The sequence below is a fragment of the Dermacentor variabilis genome, chromosome 2 (genome assembly GCF_050947875.1).
Source record: "Dermacentor variabilis isolate Ectoservices chromosome 2, ASM5094787v1, whole genome shotgun sequence".
NCBI classification, from domain to species: domain Eukaryota; kingdom Metazoa; phylum Arthropoda; class Arachnida; order Ixodida; family Ixodidae; genus Dermacentor; species Dermacentor variabilis.
This window is the reverse complement of record NC_134569.1, coordinates 62057163-62079630: the sequence shown is the minus strand read 5'-3', so window position 1 is coordinate 62079630 and position 22468 is coordinate 62057163. Positions and strand designations below refer to the sequence as shown.

The window sequence follows — 22468 nt, the reverse complement described above, 5'->3', positions numbered from 1 at the left end:
TCAGTGCATCACAAGATGAAAGAAACACAGGCTCACACACAACCACCACTTGCAGGCTAGATGAACTGGTTAAATTTATAATGTATTAAAACAAGCAAAAACTTACTTCTGTGGCATGATGAAGTGAAGGAGTGCCCAGAGTTCCTTCAATGAGTTCTGTAGTGGTGTGCCAGTAATGAGGAGGCGGTGATTTGTGTCGAAGTCAAAGAGTGACTTGTACAGAAGAGAGTCGTCATTCTTGAGCCTGTGTGCCTCATCAACTCCCAGAACAGCCCAGCTGACATTGCCCAAGAAGCCCTGAAAACGAAAGAAACAAGCTCCAACTGAACAAGAGCACAAGCAGCAGACTGCATCTGCAGCCTGAAACAGGGGCTGTGCCACTCCCATGCAAAACATACAGATCCAAAGAATGTATAGTGAAACCACTTTGGTACGTTAAAAATAGTCCCCGCTTCAAACAACCATACTTTCTCTACAGTGATATCAATTAAAAGCTAATAAGGATAAAAATTTAGCAAAGCAGCAGTACTCACTTTGTCTTTCAGGAGAATCTCATACGTGGTCAGAATAGCATTGAATTTCAGCCTCTTGTTGCCTGGATGGCACCATTCATGCTCACGAATCTGAAAAACATATGGCAATTTGCGTTCACCATGCTATCTGCAGCAAAATTTACATTTTGTGGCCTTACAATGATGCTCTCCACAAATAAACCAAAGTGTGCCTCAAGCTTTCTTTCCTTTTGCGACAATATTCGAATTGTCATGGCCAAAATATGTGGAAACAGCAATAAAACATTCTGCACTGACAACAGTCCCATCACACACAAACCAGCAAGCAGCACATGCAGTTTTCAGCAACTGATTTAGCAGCTTCAAGACAAAATGCCTAGTGTCTGATGGTGCAAATACCCTACATATCTGGGCCTACACCCTTTGTTCTTTCAGAAAGTTTTTGGTATTGGAGAGAGAGGTCTGAAGCCACAATTTTGCAGTAATCGGTGTTTCAGTACTGATGCACCCTTGGCACTCAACATTTTCGGCCAGTATTGTTAGCATGAGATGAACATTCAGGTCTCACAAAGACCAAATACTTTTTGCCCTTACCATGGTGCGAGAAGAGACATCTCCAAGATAGACGACAACATTCATGTCCGGTGACCATTGAGCAAACTCCTTCTGCCAGGACGCCAATGTGGAGAGTGGCACAACCAGCAGGAAAGGCCCGTAAAGCGCATGATGGTTGAACAGATACGTCAGGAAGCTGATGGTCTGAATTGTTTTTCCCAAGCCCATCTCATCTGCCAGGATCACTCCATTCTCCCTGTGCAAACCCAATAAGTCAAACATTAACACATTTTCCTCTCACAGCAACAGTGTTGCTTAGCACTTGCTACTACTTCAATCCACACTGTCAGTGTTGAACATACAAGATCAGCCACAAATTTTAGCAATGTCCTGGCTCTCTCGCATTAGTAACATCCACAAACTACTGTAGTATTTACTTATTCACTACAAGAAGGACCTTTTGGTGGGAAAAATATTGACCATGCAATAAAACTGAGTTTAAGTCTAGCCTGTGATGGACAGACTCCATCCTCATTAAATCTGCCCCACAAAGCACACTATTCGCATGCAAAAATGTGTTGTATGCACAATGCAGGGCGCACAATCATCACGTTCAACCTCCCACACACCTTACATGTAGATGTCACATAATTGGACAGAAATAGCCAATGCCTCCAGTGCGCCTACCACTGTTCAATGCAAAAGGTGCATTCTTAAAAACAAAGCAACTCATCAATAAAAACAGCCTCTTTCCTGCACAAAAGTACCACAGCTGGTTATTATATTTGCACAGGGGCCAGAAGTGGTCATCGAAGCACCATGCTTGCATGATTACGTTTCCGGCTGCTGTGTTCTGCATCCTGCTTTTTATCAAAGTCAGGTCAGTTAGATTCAACTGCAATAGTATAACAGAAAAGTGGGCAGAAGTCGGTGGAAAGACAACTCACTTGCACCATGAGTTGGCCAACCAGTTCAGGCCTTCTAACTGGTAGTCTCTGAGCTCAAGCTTCTGGGGTCCACCAATGTATGATGGCTGGGTCTTCAGCGGGGCAAACTTTGGACGCACCTTCAGCACCTGCAATTGTTTGTGCAGATAACAGTAAGATCATATGGCACCAATAAGCACACACAGACGAAGACACTCTTTAAAATGTAGAAATCTGCTGGTGCTTACTGCCCACCTATTATGAAAGCAAGGCAATGGTTCTTGATTATATGAGAGCACTTCAGAACGCTCAACCTTTCAGCAATGGCTCAAAAATTAGCAATATCTAAGAGGAGGCTACAAAAAGAACACAGCTAAAAATTAGAAAGGTCAAGGAGTAGGCTGAATTTTGAAAGTACACAGGAACACAAACAAACACTACATTCCAGATTACTTTGTTCGCCAGCATATGAAGAGTACAAAGACACAGAGTCCACTGAATAACTACAATGCACGTTTACTGGATCCACTTTTATGTGGCCATAGCAGATCATAATCATTTAGCCAATGCTGAATAAAAGCAGTGCTCTAAAAGGATGCTGCCCCTCACCAAGAAGGTGTAAAACTACCAGCACCAAAGAAAAGGCAAGGCTCTGCACCAGTGCTCTCACCTTGCAAACTTTACTGGGTATCTTTTGGGATTTCTGCCGGGCGTGATACTGGTCAATGACATGCTGGAACTTTCGCTTGATCAGATTACCGTCCTCCCAGGTGCAGTCCGAGTAGGGCAGGCCATCCCACTTGCACAGGTAGTCCATCTGCTCAGCCTCTCCACTTTTGGCCGGGGCATGTGCTACTCAAACGACACATGAAAAAAGAATGCCACAGATTCCAAAGCCGCTTTCAGAATCCCTAAATGCCATAGTTTCCAGACTACAGCCGGCAGACTATACCAGTTTTAACTGTCAAATTTGCAAGCTAAGCTACCTATCTAGAGGTGCAGACTACACTGAATATTTTCTTTCACAATTGCTGGATTGAATATTTGGGAACTAGAAGGGCGGCCCTGTCTATCTCTACGGACACCACTAGCAGATGCTGTACTTACAATATAAAAAAAAAGTCATAATAATAATAATAATAATAATAGAAGAAGAAAAGAAAAAGAAAGGATAAGTCTGATAACCTGCGCTCGACTTCTATAACGCATGCACACATCCTTGCTTAATGGTACTTGTTCTGCCAGTTTCACCCCACATGCAAGCTTCGAGTTCTGCAGACTAATGCACTAAGAGTGGGCAAATTTAATAGACTTTTCTTTACCCCAATATTCACCCATGTAGGCTATACAACTCGCGCGCAAACTGTAGTCTGAAAATTACAGCACTCAACTGGCTTGGTGCACATCAGCCAGCAGGGAAGAGAAATCAAACAGAAATCAGCCAAACGTTTCTACAAGTAAATCACATTTGAAATGAAAATTCCTTCGTTGCATCCAATATTCTGCTTCAGCATATATTCGCTAAATACTGATGTTGGCAAGAAACATTTTATATACAGTTAAACCTCAATATAACGAAGTCAGTAAAATTGGCAGTTAGCTTCGTTATAGTATCAAAACATTGTAAAGTAAGTAAAGTCACTGATAGATTTTTCTTAAATGGAAGAGACTACAAAATTTTCAAATTATCAGGCAATCGTAAAACGAAAATTATGAATAAAAAAAAGTTTATTTTGTTGAATGAAAGAGTTGGCGAAGGAAGATACAGTTTCATGCTGTGTTGCAATGTCTTCACATTTGGTAGTACGAATAAAGGGAAGCCAGCCATTCTGCCGCCATGGCTGATATTGTGGCTCGCAGTGTGACGACGCTATCATGAGAAGCGCCAGCAGCAGGGAGCGAATGCTTCGTCGACCTCTCACTTCAATGCATCTCAAAGGCTTGAGATTTCGCAACCTCTAGTACTAAAAGCGCGGGAAGACAGTGCACATGATTCTGCACAATCTTCGCCAAACGACTCAGCACACATGGCAAATTACCTCTAACACAGCACGTCGGCCGCATATGCGCTCAGCCGTGCTAGAAAAAGAAATGCTCACAAAACTGCCCCCCTCCCACCGTTGTGCGCACTTGATTACATTTCTGCAGTTCCCCTCCCCCTTCTCTTTTCTTGCACGAATGCGCCCATTAAGCCACTATTCTTGGCTGAGCCTCGCATGCTTTCACTCTCACCCAAAGTACAGTACACTCTGCCCAAAGGATACAGCATGCGGGGCACCATAGGATCTAATCGCACTTGGGACCCTATACGGAACACGATGCTGCTCCACTTTGATGGTGGCTTTGGGTCATGTGGCATGCGATTTGAGAAGTGCATTCACAAACGGCACTTGTAATTAAACCCTTTAACTATCTATATCTGTGGAAGTTTCCATTTATTGTCTTAGTATTCTTTTGTGGCAGCAGTGAATTTCTTTATAGTTAAATCCTGTATAAACACGCTTCGTTATATTGAGGTTTTATATACATGGCGTTCTATGGATAAGAGGTTGTGAAAAGTTAAATACTTTGTTATATTGAGCATTTCATTATACTGAAGTTTGTCATATCGATGTTTAACTGTACTTCATTGTACATGTGTCCATTTTATGTGCTTTGACTGTAGTAAGCAACAAAAGCCTATGACCATGAGGGCAGTTAACAAACAAGTGCCCTAGTACAAAATGAGTGTTTTTCATGCCTCCTAACTGCAATGGCATAAAACAGCATGCACACTAGACAAAAAGGCACGTGTGAAAATCAGTTGTTAGGCAACTTTCATTACCAGTGCAGTATATGTGTGCCAGTATATGTCAGCAAACCAGAGTCCTGAGGGGTGTTCTGTAAGTGTCCACTTAGTGAACATGTCCATTTTGTCTGCTGCTGAAGTGCTGATTGGTTGGGGGTGCCTGTCTCCTTTCCACGCATACCCCAACCCCAGCCAATCAGAACTTCAGCAGCAGACGAAATGGACATGTTTGTTAAGGTTGACACAGAGTACCCCCTGTGATCAGTCACAGAAATTAAAAAGAATTAGAACATGAAATTAACATGGCACATCCACCTTGTCAACCTGCTCTACACAATGGGCTCTAGTACAGAACAGCCACTAAAAGCATTGTGTTATAAATGTGGTCCGCCTTATTCCACAATGCTACCTCAAAGTTCCGGTAATTTCTTGTGTTCCAATTTTATTCATCATTTTTCCATAGTTCGGATCTACACAAGGATTACACAACGTAATGTTTTAAGCCTATTCTCAGGACTACAAGCCTTACCATCTTTTTAGCGTATCAATAATTACTCTTACAGCAAGAAAACTAAAGTAATACAGCCACACAAACCAGAATTTCTACTACTTCAACACACTTATAAATCCCACAATACCTGGCACACTAATCCATACGACAAACATCACAGAAAAGCCGGGGGTAAAAAAATAAAGAAAAAACCCTCACGTCCTTTTCTTTAGAAGGCGTAAAGCCAGCACTGCAACAGTTGTCTACTTTCACACACAAGAGTCAAAGTCAAAAACGGGGAAGGAGGGAGGCTGCTGGAGATGATGGTGGTGGTGGTGGAGAGGGGGAAGGGATGATGATTGCATGTTTACATGAATCCCAGCGTTGGCAAAATGGTGTGCCTGATATTTGCAACACGCCTGATGCTTGCCAGATCAACACTGCAAACAAGCAGCTGCCACTACACTCACAGCTAGATGCACATGCTGAAATTAACCACAGTCGGTAAAAAGATGATGGCCTTATCACATTCTTCAGCCAATTATTCAGTTTCCCAAGTGTGAGCTAAAAAACAATTTTTCTTATTTAAATTCAGCCATTTATCAGATGTTCAAGTAGGCCCGACAAGGTGTTCTGTGCCTGCCTAACCTGGTGCGGTTTTCGAGCTCAAATTCCTGATGAGTTATCAAAAGACCCAAATTAACGTGACAAATGCTAGCCTCACAATATTACCACACTTCAGCTAAACATGCAAGCTGCACTTAGGTCCCAAAGTAGGCCACAGCTTTTCTGAATATGCTGGCTTAATGCAACTTCCTAGGCATTGCCACAATCAGCAGCTGGGGGCATTTAGCCTCAAAGAATGGGGACTTGCTACTGTACGAAGTCCACATTCACTTATGCGTTGATTTGGTACAGGAATTACAGCCCCATATATATGGCATTTCTTGGGCCTCATTAATATAAGCAATAACTTCCCTTCTAGTTGGTGGCAGTGAATAGGGACGAACATTGGTAGGCGATCATGTGTTGCATAGACGCGTACGTGCTGTGAATATAAGCAGCCCATCCAAACAGCAACAGCCCAAACAGCCCTAACACAAAGTGCACTCTAACCGTAACATGCACAAGGATGACTACTTGAAGCCTTGATAGAAGCAAGCAATAAACCGGAAATGTAATGTAGAAATGGAGGCCCAACAAATTAAATCCAGCCACCTAATCCACCACCATAAGCTAGATGTATGCAGAAGCGTTGCCTTCTCAAAATTAATTGCAGACCAGCAGGATCTATATATTCAAAACAATGTACCAAAATGACAAAATGACAAACAAAAGTTCCAAGGAAGTGCTCTAACCATAATAAGAGACTCCTCAGTAGTGAGCAATATACAAGCTTATGTATTTGAATGTTGAATCTCACATATTAAGCAATGCTTCTTAACCTTTGCTTTAATTGCACAATATCTTCTACCTTTCATGGAAGCACGAACTGGATGCATATCGTGCAGCTTCACCTTTTGCGGAAGAGACAGATCAGAATGAGATTTTGCACGACCAATTAATGTTGAGTGAAGACTAAGCAAGGTGATCTATCGAAGCTCGAAGATGTTAATACATGAACACACCGCCCTTCCAACTCGCAAGAAAGACATTTTAGTGCAGTGTAACGAAAGTTTACAATAAACGTAAGGACAAAGATCAACTGATGTTACAAAAAAAAAAAAAAAACAGTCTGAAGCACTACAGGATGTTCGAACAGTCACCCACTTGGTGAATCCATCACGGCAAAACCAATTTGCAATTCATTCTTGAAAAGACTCAAATGACAGAGGATTTCCTTATGCACATAAAGGATGCACCAAAAATAATTTGCTATGCCACTACTTTAAATCCATAAAGCTAATAAAATTTGCACTAAAAATAAAACTGAAAGTACTGCAATGCAATGACAAAGCAAAGCCACTACCTGTGGCATTTATGCACTAAATATCTAGAGTCTATGCAAAATTCTGAATGAAAAAATCATGCATCACAAGATTTAGATCATGCTTTGTATGCCTAATTTCGTGTGTTCCCACATTATGTGCTCCCATGAAAATGCTTACTGCAAAATGACTTTAGCCATTTAAATTAAGCATCAAAGTCTAAAAGCTGTGGTCATAGCAGCATGCTTCAAATTTGATCAGTGCCTTTCTAAGGTACCCAACATGTACGGCAAATTTGAAATGCATGACTCTAGCTTTGACTGCTTTCCGAAAAGCTATCAGCAGAGCCTCGAAGAAGCGGGATAACCTGGCACTAGCATGTACCAAAACAGCTTTAATCAATCCACTTGAACCTAGCACTAGTGGTCCCACAAAAGCCAGTCCCTTTCTCCCCACTCAAAAAATTATAATATTAACAATTAGAAACACATATGGTTCCTGAACAAATAATAATAATAATAAACATTGAGTGTGCCACAGCTCTTCTGCATAGGCTACACTGACTCCTGAACCTGCCAATGCGACTTCTCAGTTAAAGACTAGTCAAACTGGCATATGCAGCAAATCATATTGTCACTACTTTAAAACAGTGCCTATCACACTCAACCCAAGCCAATCAAAATTCATGCTGCACGATGCTTTTCCTCCTCATGCAACTTGCCACCACTAATATCAAGATGCCAACACGAGCACGGGCACTCCTGCCATGCAACCATTAGCAAGAAGGCGAAGCTGCACAGCCACCCTTGAAATAAGCATGTGAGCGTGTGACAGCCGCTCTCCGTCATCTATTTTTCTAACCTCTTCATATTTTCTTTTCTTTTTCCTTTTTTTTCCAAGCACTGCTCAAGTAGGGGGTTGACATGCGCGTCATGCAATGCTGTAAACATGCAAGCATGGCATCCGAATGATAATGAGAGGGGGGAAATGGGGGCACCTTCATGGGGGGGTGGTCGGCACTCACAAATAATCCTCTCCACTTCCATGTGCTTGAACTGCAGCTCCTCGGAGAGCTCCTGCTGGCACTCGTAGTACTCAACGTCTTCTGGGCAGGCACTGTCGCGCCTGCAATAAGGGCAGAGACAAAAGACAAAAGAAAGAAAAATGTGCGTGGGCACATGAGTGATTCAGTCACAAGTCGGCCTTTTTCAATGGGAGCGGTGCCCTCACAGAAGCTGCTGAAAACAATGCCCATGAGGTAAAGTGTCCCACAACACTATCATTCCTAGTTTTTTTCCCCCTTTTCCTAAATTATTGTGCTTAGAATTCCCAGCCAAGTGCAACATTGCTATTTCTGGTAAAAAAAGAAAGTGGCATTCGGCTAGTTGCTAAAAATTTAAAAACCAGCTATTTATCTTTTTAAACTGCACTGAGTGACACTAATCATGGTAAATAATACAAAAAGACCCACCGCGCAGAGAATAGCGCCCTCTCGTCCCAAAGAGACACTGAACTCAACTATATATCTCATGTATTCTATTTGGCAAAATTTCTTACAGTCAAGTCTCAATAATTCAAACTCTAAGGGGGCCGAAAATTTGTTCGAATTAAAAGAAGTTTGGAAAAAAGAAAGCTAATTGAATGGAGGACTTACCTGCAGCGGCGCATGTGCACTGATGTAATACAAGTGGGAAGTTCCATACAATTTATTCACATGTATTTATGAATCCCAGTCCACATCAGATTTTTCGGGCAGAAAAATCAGGCAGTCCGAAAAAATGAATGCATGTTTTTACTTCCCCTAAGAACTCAAATCGCCACAGGCACATCCGAAATAGCCCCAAGGACCTTCCAGTACACTTATTAGGCGTACTGGTGCTTGTAATGTGATAGGAGACAGTGGGTGCACGTGCATATAATTAAAGGAAACGTACCATGTCCCGTAACGATTGCCCCTTCTAACTTTTGGTATGTTTCACCGTGCTACACTGCTGTACTGGGGTGAAGCTGACTTTCGGGAATCAGCGTTACGCAACGCACTATGCTTTCTGCGCTTCGAAGCCGTTTGCGAGGATTAGAAAGACTGAGTCGGCGCCATTGCTAACAGTGGCGAATTGGTTCAATGAAAAACACGACACTGAACAGCAAGAAGCTTGGTAACGAATCTCGAAGTAGCTAGGCCTAGCGTTGCCGTAGTGTGGCTACGGCTGCCGGTGTATCTGCTGGTCGGAGGAGCTGCCGCGTGATTTGGTGTGCTGCTCAGAGCACTGTCGGAGTGCAGTATGTTCGAATTAACCATCACAAATGCTTGCATGTTCGAATTACCAGGCGTTTTTGCCCATTGGAATACATATAACTTTGACGGAATCACAGCGTCAGTTCAAATTAACCGAAAGCTCGAATTAAGCGTGTTCGTACTAACGAGATTTGATTGTACCTTCAAAACCAGTGGTCCGAATGAAATCACCAGTTTTCTGTGTTCATTGGGAAATAAATACGAACTCCATGCAAAATGTCCAGTGGAGCAACTTTTAATAACACAAGGTAGGTAGTTCCAGATTCAGTCTCACTTTTATAGAATACACTGCCCAGTTCAGGTAGCAAGGAGTGAAAGGCAGACTTACCAGAGACGAAGGTCGTCCTCACGCTTGATATAGTTTTCCAACTTCTTGAGGCCCTTGACTTTCTGCTCTTGCAGTGTCTGCATGCTCTCCCATGTGTTGTGGAGGTGCGACCAGCCTTTCCATTTGATCAGGTACTGCGTTTCTTTTTCGTCATCTGGCAGCTCGGCCGCACCAGCATTTGGGTCCCCAAACTCCTCCACCGCGTACACCGTGGTTGTGGCTCCCGTGGCTACATGCAAAAGAATATGCTCAGATTCTCTGTCTAAGGACATGCAGGAATGACACTTGTATCCAAAATTGTGATAATTGAAAACAAAAGGGCATGAGGATTTAGCTGCATAAACATTACTGGACAGACAGCGTCGACCAGTGCTTTACCTACCTGTAAGAGAAGTAACCATGCAGGTGTTGTGCCGTCATGAAGACCATACAATATGTTTATGGCTGTGTACACTGTGAACTAGTAGTCTGTATAATTTTTGTAATCCAGAGCTTTAACACAGTTATGTCTACAACACCCGGTAACAATGAATTTTGCATAACATATTCATTTGTTATCAATAAAATCTAGAGTTATTGTACGAAGGCCATGGTTATGCTCTAGCTTCTCAGTCCCTTGAAGTGTAAAGGCATAAATTCAAGATATGTTTATCAACACACTATCTTTGCAAAAATGCTTGCTTACATACACAGTTTAAACGGACACTACCACCAAGTCAAGTCAAGGCAAGGCAAACACCAAGACAATGAGGACAGCTTAAATACCATTCCTAAAACTTTACAATGCTTGTTTCGTGTCAAGAAAAGCCTTAGTTAACAAGAAAAGTGCATCTGAAGGGTCCGAATACCTTTATTGCAATTGAAATCTGCTGCCACCCAACTGGGGAGTGGCGACGTTGCATGTGCCATCACCGCCCTTTGCTGCTGTCGGTGAGTAAATCGGTGCCCAACAGACGGAAGTACAGTAAAACCTCGTTCAACCGTACCCGCTTAAACAGTAGTTTCGTTTTAAAAGTAGTAAAGTCAGATCCTTGACTCACCGTCCATTGAACATAATGTATTTTGTATCCGCAAAACCGTACCAGCTTATTGCGTACGCATCGGTTAGTAACGTTTAGTAACGGTTAGTAACGGCGGTGCGTCGTATCCATCGGAGAGCCTGGCAGAACAACAAGCCTCAGAGATCGGAACAACGGCCTCCAAGCGCCCTGTGCGTTTGCGCGTGAAGCCACATCAACATCAGCATCATTTCAACGCCATGCCAGAGAGCGTTATGGCGTTGTGCAAGCGAGGACTCGCGTCATTCCCAAGCTCGGATAAAAAAGACACCGGGTGCTCAGCATAGAAGAAAAATTAGACATCGTCCGTGCTATCGAACGTGACACGAAGAAGTCGGCGCTGGCACGCGACAAGGATCTGCTGTTGACTACGGTGTATGGCATTTGGAATGCGAAGAAATTGCTCGGCAGCGCTGCTGCGACCGCGAAGACATGTCAGCTACGAGGTTCGACTTTTCGCCATCGTTGCCTCTGTTGTTTCCGAAGTGTAGCCTAGCGACAGTGATAAAGACGACACGGAAAGCGACAGCACGGGCGATGCAGGCCCGACAGTGGCAGAAGCTACGCGTTACGTCAGCCTAATGAATGCAATCGTCGCGACGAGAACAGGGGCGCAATAACGTAACTCTATTCCAAACGAAAAGTATTCCAAACTCAGACACTCGGCAATGAAAATGCGCCCCCGGGACTTCTGCAGCACTATTGCACGCGTGCACGGAGAATACGTAACGCCAATGAGGAATCTGCCATGCGAGTCTTTGCCGAGAAGAGGGGGCTGGCTGAAAAGCTGGCACGTAGCTTCAGTAAGTTTGAGGCCGCTGTCGTCGTGTTAGGCCGCCATGGCATCAAACGAAAATAACACTTTTGTCGCGCGAAGTGAATTTTCCCTTTCATCGCACTCTCTCTGAGTTCCGTTTTCGACAGGTAAGTGGGTGATCTCATGCTATTTCGGTTAAATAGTACTACCGTTTAGTACATAGTTTTTCCGAGCTCCGGCCAATTACGATTTAACAAGGTTTCACTGTAGGATTTTTTACCCAAAATGCAAACGCACTGCCGTGGAGAAACTGAGCCAATACAGAGCAGTCGATTCACCACTGCAGCTGCTTTTGGTCAAGCGGCATGGACTGTTCAGACATACCACAACATCATACAGAAGTGGAATTCTCGGCTACTTGCAATTTGTGCAAGTTCTGTGAAACAGCAAAACCAGTGCAGCACTATGCGGCTACGAAAGTACTGAAACGTGAAAGCACAGGTGACACAGAGTCGAGCGAATATGAAACCTTTCGACCGCCCGAGTCATCGTCATGAATAATGTCAATGAGTTCTTTTTTCTAAAAATGAAATATAACTGGACAAGTAGCATTTCCTTTAGTTTTATAATGCAATACAATGACGTTTTATAATGAGTGACTGGGTAGTAGTGACAAAATTTGAATGAGGAGCGCCTTCGTCATCGGCCAAGTACCTGAATGTCCCAGGGGAGTCTCTAACCATGTCCTGCATTTACCTCGATTTCACGATTGTTAAGGCTCTGTTTGCAATAATATTGACGCCTTAGAGATCTTTAGTGTCCCTTAAAAAAAAAAGCTAACTAAAGCATTTACAGTGTGGACGATGCCAAACAACAACAATTTAGCAAAAACTGCAGTAGTCGTGTTACTCATAGCACCAAATGTAGTACAGGAGCGTCGCACATTTGTGACTTCAAATTGGCAACTACTTCTCTATCAGCATCTACAGCAGTCATAACAGTGACATATGCTTGTAATGGACACATGTGCAACGTTGCAAAGCATTGCCTTTCAAAGCATCCACATTGCACAGACATTCTTACAATGGCCCTTCAGACACGTTTATGTTAGAATGTCTCATCTCTACAAACGATCTTATTTGACAACATGCAACATGACAGAACTCAAGCTCACTCACCTCCCTTTTTTCCTACACGATGGTCAATCACCCTCTCAACCGTCTCAGAATTGGAGACCTCAGCAGCAGCAGCTTGTTCGTCATACTCCACCTCCACGAGGTCATCCGAGCCAGTCTCCTCCGCACTCTGTTCCTTGTAGCTGTGCAGGTCACAAGTCCAAGTCACACAACCAACCACAGATAATGCCTACTGTTAAATCGACCCAGGTTGTGCAATAAAATGTTGCAAGGCTAAATGTATGATGTGCGCTTTTAGGGCTAGACGGTCAAAAGAACCAAAGGCAATCAAAGGCCAAAGGTAAGAAAGAACACGACTAACAGAACAGGCCAGCATGCAAGCTACCCTATTCTCCGTTTTCTAATGCACCCCCAAATTTAATGCGCACCCAATTTTCACGGTCTAAACTAAGATATATACAGCATGCCCCCTACGTTCGCAATGAGAAAAAACAAGACGTGTAGAATTTACGTTTGCAGAAGACACATTTCGTCTTTTCTTAATAAGCTTTTAAAATTGAAGTGGCACGTCGCCATTACCATTTATGCCTCATCAGCCACAGATACCAAGCACACAGGGGCAGTATTCTTGAGCAATCAAACATAGGGATACTACCGTATTTACTCAAATCCAATGTGCACTTTTTTTTCCCAATAAAATGGGTCCAAAAATTGCGTGTGCGTTAGAATTGAGTATGACTCTAAACCTGTGTTACCATATCACCATCGGCATTTCAAAATGGCCGCCTCGTACACAGTTTGAGCCTAGCTGCAGTAGCTTCCTCCATGTGCTGTAGGTTGGTGCACCGTCAGTCTTCCCGGTCTTCCCGTTTTCTGCCTTTACTTTATCAGGGTGGAAGTGCCGACCGCAACGACGATGCCGCAATTAAAAGAAAGTGATCACATGTGTGGAGACGGACGGAAATCAAGCCGCATCATGAGCGTTCGGAGTTCCCGAAACTTGCGTGCGCGACTGGCGCAAGAGGTGTTCTCTCCGGTGGCTGCTACGTACGGCGCAGCTGCACAGCCTGTATCTTGAAAGCGATGTGCGATGGAGAGGAGAGTCTACGCATCTAGGCGCACCAAGCTGTGTTCTTGTTGCTTAGTTCCCATTGAAGCGAGAGGCCATACAAAGGTCAATTCGCTCACTCCTGCTACCGCACTTTCTAACTCCAGCGTTTTGAGAGAGTTTCTGCGGTCACTGCATGAGACGTGTTCAATCTTTGCTTGGGTGCGCATGACACCATGCTTGTCAATTTAGTTAGTAAGCGAATGCTTCAAAAAATTTTATACGGCCAATAAAACTACTATCCTTACTTATTGTGTAGCTGTCTACTAGTTTGTTAACGTAATCAACACTTTGCCTCGCTGGCGAAACTGCAACTTTTTTTATGTATCGCAACTTTAGTGCATTAGGAATAAATCTTTGTTTCTTCAAATGAGAGAAAGTTGTTTTTGTGTATGAAAGAATGAGGTGCACGGTACAGTAAAGGACTTCTCTTTAGGTCACAGCAAATGGGTTGCACATTACAATCGAGGGTGCATTAGAATCAAGTAAATACGATACTATCATTTACCTAAGATTTATGTGACTCTGCATCCAAGTTGTCGACGTACGCGACTGACAGTGTTCCTGGCACTGTGCACAGATAGTGAGCTTGGCTAACCACAACAAACGCTGGCAGCCATATATGCCGATGCATCCGGTGCAGAGTCACACGAAATTTCGCGATAGTGATGGTCCCCCAAACTGATTGACCGAGAATACCACTCCAGATCGTAGTAGAGCACAGAATGAACCCACAGCAACCTTCAAGAAAATGTGCTCTGTTGCCATCTTGTGATCGCAATGATGCCGGGCCTGACGGCTCTAAAAGTAGGCTGCTGCCAATGCAGCAAACACAGTTTTGGTTTAGTATCCAACTGTAACGCGTAGGCAATTTTCAAAACCATTCTTTCTTGGACCCATTTTCTACGAAACAAAGTGCGCATTAAATTCAGGTAAGGACAGCAGTTTCTTTCCTGTCCTTCGCATAAAGTCAAATCAAATTGTGGTGTTCAAAAACCCAAAGCTTCACAGTGGACTAAGAGGGATGCAGTAGTCAAGGGCAATGCAATAATTTTGACCACCTGGGGTTCTTTAACGTGCTCCAAAGAATGGGACAAGTGTTCTTGCATTCTGCCCCCTTTGAAATGTAGCCAGAGACCAGGAATAAAACCAGCAACATCCTTCTTGGCAGCACAATGTTGTAGCCATTAATCCGGTCTTTCCGGTCTATTTTTCCTGTCTTTGTACCAGTCTATTCTACAAAGAGCAATTGTGTGGCAAATTGTAGAATGACATTGAAAGACAAGTCCAGACATTTGTACTTGAGGGCACATTAGCTCACTTAAATGCCCAAGATACCATATGAAGCGGCATAAATGCATTCAGTTTATTGCAATCTTGCTAAAACATTACACTCAACTTGCTGATGATTACATGCAATTTTTCTCAGTAAAGAAAGATTGTCTGTACATCAGCAGAGATTGTCTGTATTTTGCAACACAGAACATGGATGGATGTGCCCAATGTTTCTCAATACTGTGGAAGTACTGGGTCACAAAACACACACACACAAAACACACACACACAAAACACACACACACACAGTAAAACCTCATTCATACGTTCTGAAAAATAGCGAGAAAAAAATGTACTAAATTGAAATACATGCGATCCAAAGTAACTAAATAAGTTGGACACTCAACTATGGTTGACATCTACGTAATGCAGTGCTGATCATTGTGGCACGAGACGCTGACGCATGTCAAGCTGGCAGTGCTCCGGTGGCTCGAGATGTGTTTTGTTGTTTTTCTATTGCGTGGTGTCTTAAGAGGGCGACGGGAAACCGAAAAAAAATCGAGCTGGTGGGCGACGCCGGATGCCATCAAAGTGAAACATGATGGCCACATCGCCCTGTCTGCAGCAGGGAACGGCGGTGCATTTGGGTTATTTATTGCCTACTAAAAACGTGCAGTACGCTATCAATGACGCTATGCGTCACGCGCTGCAAAACAGATAGGTGAAGATGCTTATTGCAATAGGTATGGCGGCAATATCTGTGAATGCGGCAAGCGACGCCCTGGGCAAAGATTTGCTGGTACCGGAATAAGAAACTGTGCACGCCGTCATTTTCAGATGAGAAGGGCAGCTATATAATGCTCTCGATAGTGCACGCTTCCCGCATTTTCTTGTTCACATGGGATCTAGCAGCCGGAAAACATTGCGATCACAGTCTGCAGCAGGAAAGGGCAGCGCATTTCGGCTGTCGCCTGTTAAAAGCATGCACTATGCTTCTGACAGCACCACACGCTGTGAAACAGGTAGGTTATGGTGCTTATCACAATAGGATTAGCAGTGATAGCTGTGAATGCCGCGTGAGTGCCGCATGTAACTCTATTGGGTCATATTTTTTGTGTTCTCAATTGCAAGCATTGGCATCAGGGAAACATACATAACAGGAACGTACGAACGAGGTTCTATATAATAAGAATATTTGCTGAAAAATGTAAACAGGCACAAAACAGACACAGCATCACTCAGTGGTGAAGTCTGCGAGTCATAAGCACTCCAGGTGACCCTGTTTGCTTCAGCAAAGCTCTTGATACAGTGCACACTTTTGTTGTCCTGAGTGGTTTCATTTAATAAGATTTTCCTTAACAAGAGAAATAAGGTGATAAAGTCTATGCATGCGACATGCATTGCGCCTTCGCTTGGTAACGCACCTCACTGCCTTAGCAGCTCGCCTTGTCCCTTGGCGCTTGCCATCATCATCGCTGTCATCATCCGATGACTGCTCATCAGAGCTCTCATCAGAGCTATGGTAGGTGACACGGTTTGCCTGCCGCCGCTGTGATGCTGCAGGCTGCCGCTTCGGAGGAGGAGCACGCTTGGGAACAGTTTTGCGAGGCTTTGCCTCTGCATCACTGTCATCACTGTCACTGTTGCCACTGGACCTCCAGTCAGCCGGACTGTCAACAGAGCAGAGGGGAGCGAGAAAAGGGCACGCAATGTCATGTTGATGTCATAAACAATGCTTGCCACACATTAGTGGCATTACCACTTTGCAGCAGGTTCCATTTACAAGCTCATTATTACAAAATGATATGCAGAATAATGAAGAGCAAGAAAATGTCAGATACTGACGCTTTCCGGGATCGTGCAGTGCTGCCCCGAGATGCCTTTTTTGTGTCACTACCCTCCGATTCCTGCAAATAGAGACAGGCATTTGGCAGGTTACTTAAGGGTAGCAAAGACAATGGCTCAATCAATACACCCTATTCAAGAAAGTGAGCTAATGTCAGAATGCAGTGTCATCTTGCTTGTTAAAAGAAATGTAGCTAAGGAAATATTACTCTTAAGTCATAGAGTGAAGATGAAGGATAACGAACAGTGCATGACTTGCCCATGGTTTGAATGGGCAAAAGGGACAAAGCTGAACATGTCACATAATGATCTGGCACTGAAATAGCCCAATGATTTGCAACTCCCAATGATACAGTTGCTACTGAATAGAGCCCTGCACTTTGCAAATACAAATGTGAGGTGCTTACATCAACAGTGTATCGCTCTGGCTCCTTGCGGCACCGACCAGATCGACGCACACCATACATGTCCGGGTTCTCATCCCAGACTTGCTTCGCGGGTCGTGAATTGTTGGCCCGCTTCCGCCGCTCATCTCGAGAGCTTTCATCATGTGCGGAGCTCTCAGAGACTCGTCGTTGCTGTGAAGGGGCACTGGGAGCATCACTCTCGGCATCCGAGTTCCCACTGTCACAATCCGAGCTGGATGCCTGGTTGCTGCCAGACTCACTTCCATTTCTGTCATCATCATCATCTCCTAAAAGAAAGGGGGAAAAAGTACTTCAGCTACCACAGATATTAGTGCCCTAGAATCTATTATTATCTATAATTTGCTGTTCAAAACATCAGCATTGTCTAGATACCCATCTCAAATGCCAGGCCATGCCACACAAAGTGCTTGACAATTCATCCCTATACAGGCCCCACATTTCATGTCAGCATTCCCCCCTTTTCCTAAGCATGCGATGCAAAACAGCTAGAGAGAAATTAAGAGCCCCACTGCTTTGTTGACGACCTAATTGGTCAACTGTCTGTTACTACTTAAGTGAGCCAACTCCAGTAGGTTATATGCATGGTGTTTGTTTTGAACAGTACTGAACTGTATGCGTCACTGCAGAGGCTTTACACTACGGTCGAACCTACTTATAATGATACCGGTTTTAACAATATATTGTTTATACCAAGGAGAAGCTGCTGCACCGTCAACTTTTGTATTTGTTCAGTGGTGAAATAACCCGCATACTACAATGTCCCGAAGCTGCATTATTGGTTATAACGATGATTTCTAGCTGCTGGGTGTATGAGCTAAAAGGTAGTGAAATGCGAAATCCTTGAAAAGAAAAAAACAAGAACGAGAAATTCGAGCTGCTGCAAGTTGGACCACTGCTCCAACAGCCGCCGCATGCTAGTTTTCCAGCCATCTCCGCGCACCTCTCTCCTGTTGCCCCTCCACCCCTCCGAACATGAATGAGCTGCACCCATAGTTCTAAGCGTCAACTGCGCTGCTCACAGGTTGCTCGTTGGCTCCTCTTTCATCGCAATTCTGCAAACAGCTCAATCACTCGCGTTCATCTTTGTTGGCTGCGTCGAAGTCGTTCCTGGCCACGAGATTTCTCAGCCTCGTTGGACCAACAGTTAGTTTGACTTGCCGCCGAAATGGAAAATGGCTGATCCGCACGCTAATCATCGGCAATGCACGACGTTGCCGTTGAAAAGAAAGCGCACGAATATAGATTTGGAAACTAAGTACTTCAAACCGATGAGGCGATCGTCGCGAACGTGCTTGCATCAGATAGCGACGGAGATGACGACAGCGATGACGCGGTAGGGCAGGCTGCTTCAACGCTGTCCTCGCAGGAGCCCCGCAAATTATTCAGTCCCTCCGGGGCTTCATTTTCGCGAGTAACCTTCCACCGCACTACGTGGAGCACCTGGATGCCTTAGAAGATGTAGGCAAGCTTCGCATAAAGCATGCAAGACTGACAGACATAGTGTTTTCTTGTGAAAGCCAGTGAGAAGTGCATAGCGAGATGCTTGTGGCGATCTCGCCTCAGCGTTTCTTCATATTTCCCAAGCTGACAGGCTGCTGCGGCAGCCTTCTCACAATTTTTAGGAGGCCCCTTTTGGAGGCACCAAAGCGATGCCTCAGCAGTGCTCGCATATCGCGAGCCACCCGTGACCCCTCTTTGCAGTTGTTATAGCAGTGCCATTCTTTAACGCCGACAGCCGCGGCTTGTTACAAGTGATCGGACCTCCCAGGAAGCAACTAAACAAGTGAACACAATCAGCAGCTGGATGGAGAAAGGTGCTCAGAAGGGGCACTGACCTGCCTGCTATGATAGTATGCTCACATCAGCTCCACCATACCCCTATTTTGATTTTTTTCATGCAACCCAGTTATAACATTTAGTGGTTATAACAATGGAATTTTCGTGGCACTGGGATATTGTTGTAAGGTAGTTTGACTGTACTCCTATATCTTGCAATAGTGCCACCTCATGCTTACATACCTTATGTATCATCTTTAGTAGCTCGATGTTGCAACTCATGTGACACAAAGGCCACTCTCTACATCTGCTACAAATCATGAGGGTGTACCAAGAATGGCAGAAGTACTTTAACCAGCAACACATACATGTGATGTTTCCAAGTTGCTACTTAATTTGTTGCAATTTATTTCTGTTGCATTAAACTGTACTTTTTTTTTTCTTCCCATCATGATATACAAAGAGGCCACCTGCGAGCTCTTTATGCAATACACATCTCCCACCAGTGCTTCTTTTCAATTATGTGTGCTTAAGAGGTCATCAGCAACACCAATGTTCTTACTTTGAAGTAGGGCTACAAATAAGCTCATCAACAACCATCTATTTTAATGTTAGGTTTCACTTTGAAAGAAAAAAAAACTGCAGTGTGAACATTTGTGCGAAAATGAAGTTGTTTCTCACAAAATCTGATCTAATCCATTGCTCTCAATGTTGGTGGCTAGTTTACAGATGCAACCAAACAAACAGTTGCCAACTTGCACAGGGTCATGACGAACAGCCATGGGACATAACCTACGCAGACACCACACAGCATGCAAGCTAGACCGCCAAAGAAAACTGTTATGTCTACCATATTTACCTGTCCTTGCCGTCTGGTTGCTGGAGTCTAGCTTTGGTGAAGCAGACACAGATTTCCGGCTCTGCATTGCGGAGCTGGATCCAGAGCACGAGCCAGAGTCCGAGTCACTTTCGGACACATTGGAACTGTTGCTTGCAGCATCTGACGCATCCATGGTTCCTGCAGAATGATGAAACAATAGAATTGCTTTGTCACTAATTTCAAAACTGTGCAACAGATGATATACCCATAGATTTAATGGATATGTCCAATCTCGAAAAAAAAAAAACATTATGGGGGTTTTACGTGCCAAAACCATGATCTGGTTATGAGGCACGCCGTAGTGGAGGACTCCAGAAGTTTGGACCACCTGGGATTCTTTAACGTGCACCTAAATCTAAGTACACAAGTGTTTTCACATTTTGCCCCCATCAAAATGAGGCTGCCATGGCCAGGATTCGATTCCGCAACCTCGTGCTTAGCAGACTAACACCATAGCCACTAAGCAACCACAGCGGGTATGCTCAATCTGGAGACAGCTTTGCAGCATGTTTATGCAGTGAAGAAGCACTACTTTGCTTCCTTTGCATGCCACACCTCACCTTACCTAAAAAGTATTTTGGAGCAACAAAGTTTGGTGATGAATTCCCCATTGACAATTCAAGTATACAAATAAATACAGCCATACGTACAGCATCTGGTTGTAGTCACGTGTATTATTAATACTATGACAACACACTTAAGCACCAACATTTTGTGCCCTCTATGGTTATTGCAGAATTATACTTGGAGCACAAGGCAGACAAGACATCATCAGATAACCCTTCCCAGTATCCAACTAAGGCAATAAAGCCATCCTTTTGGTAAGCACATTTCTGGAGCTTGCTTGTTACCAAGCCCCATTTCACGTCTACAGATTAAATTGCTACAATGTGCTCACAGGCAGACATAAAGCGACACCCAGTGTCATGGTCACCTTCAGCCGACTGGCACGGACCACAAACCTAGCATGGACCATGAACCTAGCACATCAAGAGGCTGCAGTGCCATGAAACAAAGCAGATCTAACCTGGAGATAAATAGGAGGAAGGAAAGAAATGCACGTTCACCAGCTTACGTTATGGTTAGCTGCGCTGTTTACGATCTCGACCCTTAAAACTTAAACATGCTCCAAAAAATTTTTTTTTCATTACAGCTTTTATTTTTCTTAAATTTTATCAACTGAGTAGCTATTTTATCAATTGCATGAAAAAATCTTCTTTGGGAATGCCAGCAAATATACCACAGGCTACTCCAGCAATATTTCGCCTTTCAATCCATCCAGAATTCTTTTTTATTTTTTTAGTTTCTCTGTACTCACAGCACAACTTTGCAGCCTTAAAGGGTCCCTGAAAGGATGTTACAACGAAACTGGTAAGGGGAGTTCCACATCCATTTTCATCTAACAGTCGTGTTTCACCAGCTTCACTTTGGTCAGCTAGAAGGGTCCCAAGTTAACCAACTTTTAATAAGAAGTCCGAGCCTTCGATCAATTTTAATTTGAGCAGCATACCTAGCACCCAAGGCCCAAACAATGAAACCTTCGATCTCTTCCTAAACTCACGTGAGGCCTCCTTCGGCGAAGGACTGATAAAGGAAGGGAGCTGCACGTCTGGATTCGAGAACATCTCTTAAAAGCTTTACACGAACAGCATTATTCAATAAAATGAAGTTGTATCGTCACACAAATTTTTAAAAACTGAAATGCTAATATAGAGTCGCATGGACACAGTTTTGTTTACTAAACATGAGAAAGTACCACATTCCAGTACGAAACCCGATGTGTTCCAGCAACACTGGCATACCAGCGTAGTGCAACGCCTAGCAATGCTATTGTTGCCAAAGGTACTGCGTACATTCTGCTGATGATGGCGCCTGGCACCGTTCTCACGCTTCTCCGCAGGCGGGCAACAGAGTACATGCGCAACAGGCACATACCCAGCACCCCCCCCCCCCCGCCCATGCCACCAATCCTCACATACATTCCTAAAGCGCCGCCAAATCAATGCTGAGACCTGACAGCTATTCGGTGGTTAACATTTTACTGCCTTTTTCACTCCTTTTGTATGACGGTATTTATCAGCATCTCCCGGGGTGTGAAGGCCAGTTTTCTCATCGATTCGGTGCCCGCGTGATTAACTCAATATGCATTCAGTTGTCACCATCTATTCAACAGTCATGCACGCATGGCTGTTGCTTCATTAGTTCAACGCTCTTTGTTTAGACTAATCCAGGAACCAGGAAAGGGATTCGGTTCATAGTCAGCTGGTTTCTCTGCTTGAGGAATGAGTTGCAGCCAGAGAAAACGCCAGTATTTAAGTTTTACTTTTGATTCATTGTGTCCCAGAGTGGCGGCTCGCCGCGACACTGGCAGATCGTCGGAAC

The 22468-nt window shown here is 44.0% G+C and overlaps 1 protein-coding gene across 4 annotated transcripts in view; it reads right to left on the bottom strand.

Annotated features, from left to right (window-relative positions):
* Chd1 (chromodomain-helicase-DNA-binding protein 1) overlaps positions 1-22468 on the bottom strand; it is a 77568-nt gene that overhangs the window by 42854 nt on the left and 12246 nt on the right. For 3 of the 4 annotated variants that reach the window (XM_075680770.1, XM_075680767.1, XM_075680768.1), the window contains exons 2-13: positions 20066-20224; positions 17410-17696; positions 17003-17064; positions 16582-16827; positions 12817-12956; positions 9824-10052; positions 8197-8324; positions 2664-2845; positions 2015-2142; positions 1107-1323; positions 534-623; positions 107-297 (exon numbers count right to left, since the gene is read on the bottom strand). In XM_075680770.1, the coding sequence (XP_075536885.1) occupies positions 107-297; positions 534-623; positions 1107-1323; positions 2015-2142; positions 2664-2845; positions 8197-8324; positions 9824-10052; positions 12817-12956; positions 16582-16827; positions 17003-17064; positions 17410-17696; positions 20066-20219 (2054 nt within the window). In that variant the 5' untranslated portion in view covers positions 20220-20224. The remainder of the gene's footprint in view (positions 1-106; positions 298-533; positions 624-1106; positions 1324-2014; positions 2143-2663; positions 2846-8196; positions 8325-9823; positions 10053-12816; positions 12957-16581; positions 16828-17002; positions 17065-17409; positions 17697-20065; positions 20225-22468) is intronic. The other variant, XM_075680769.1, reaches the window with a different exon arrangement.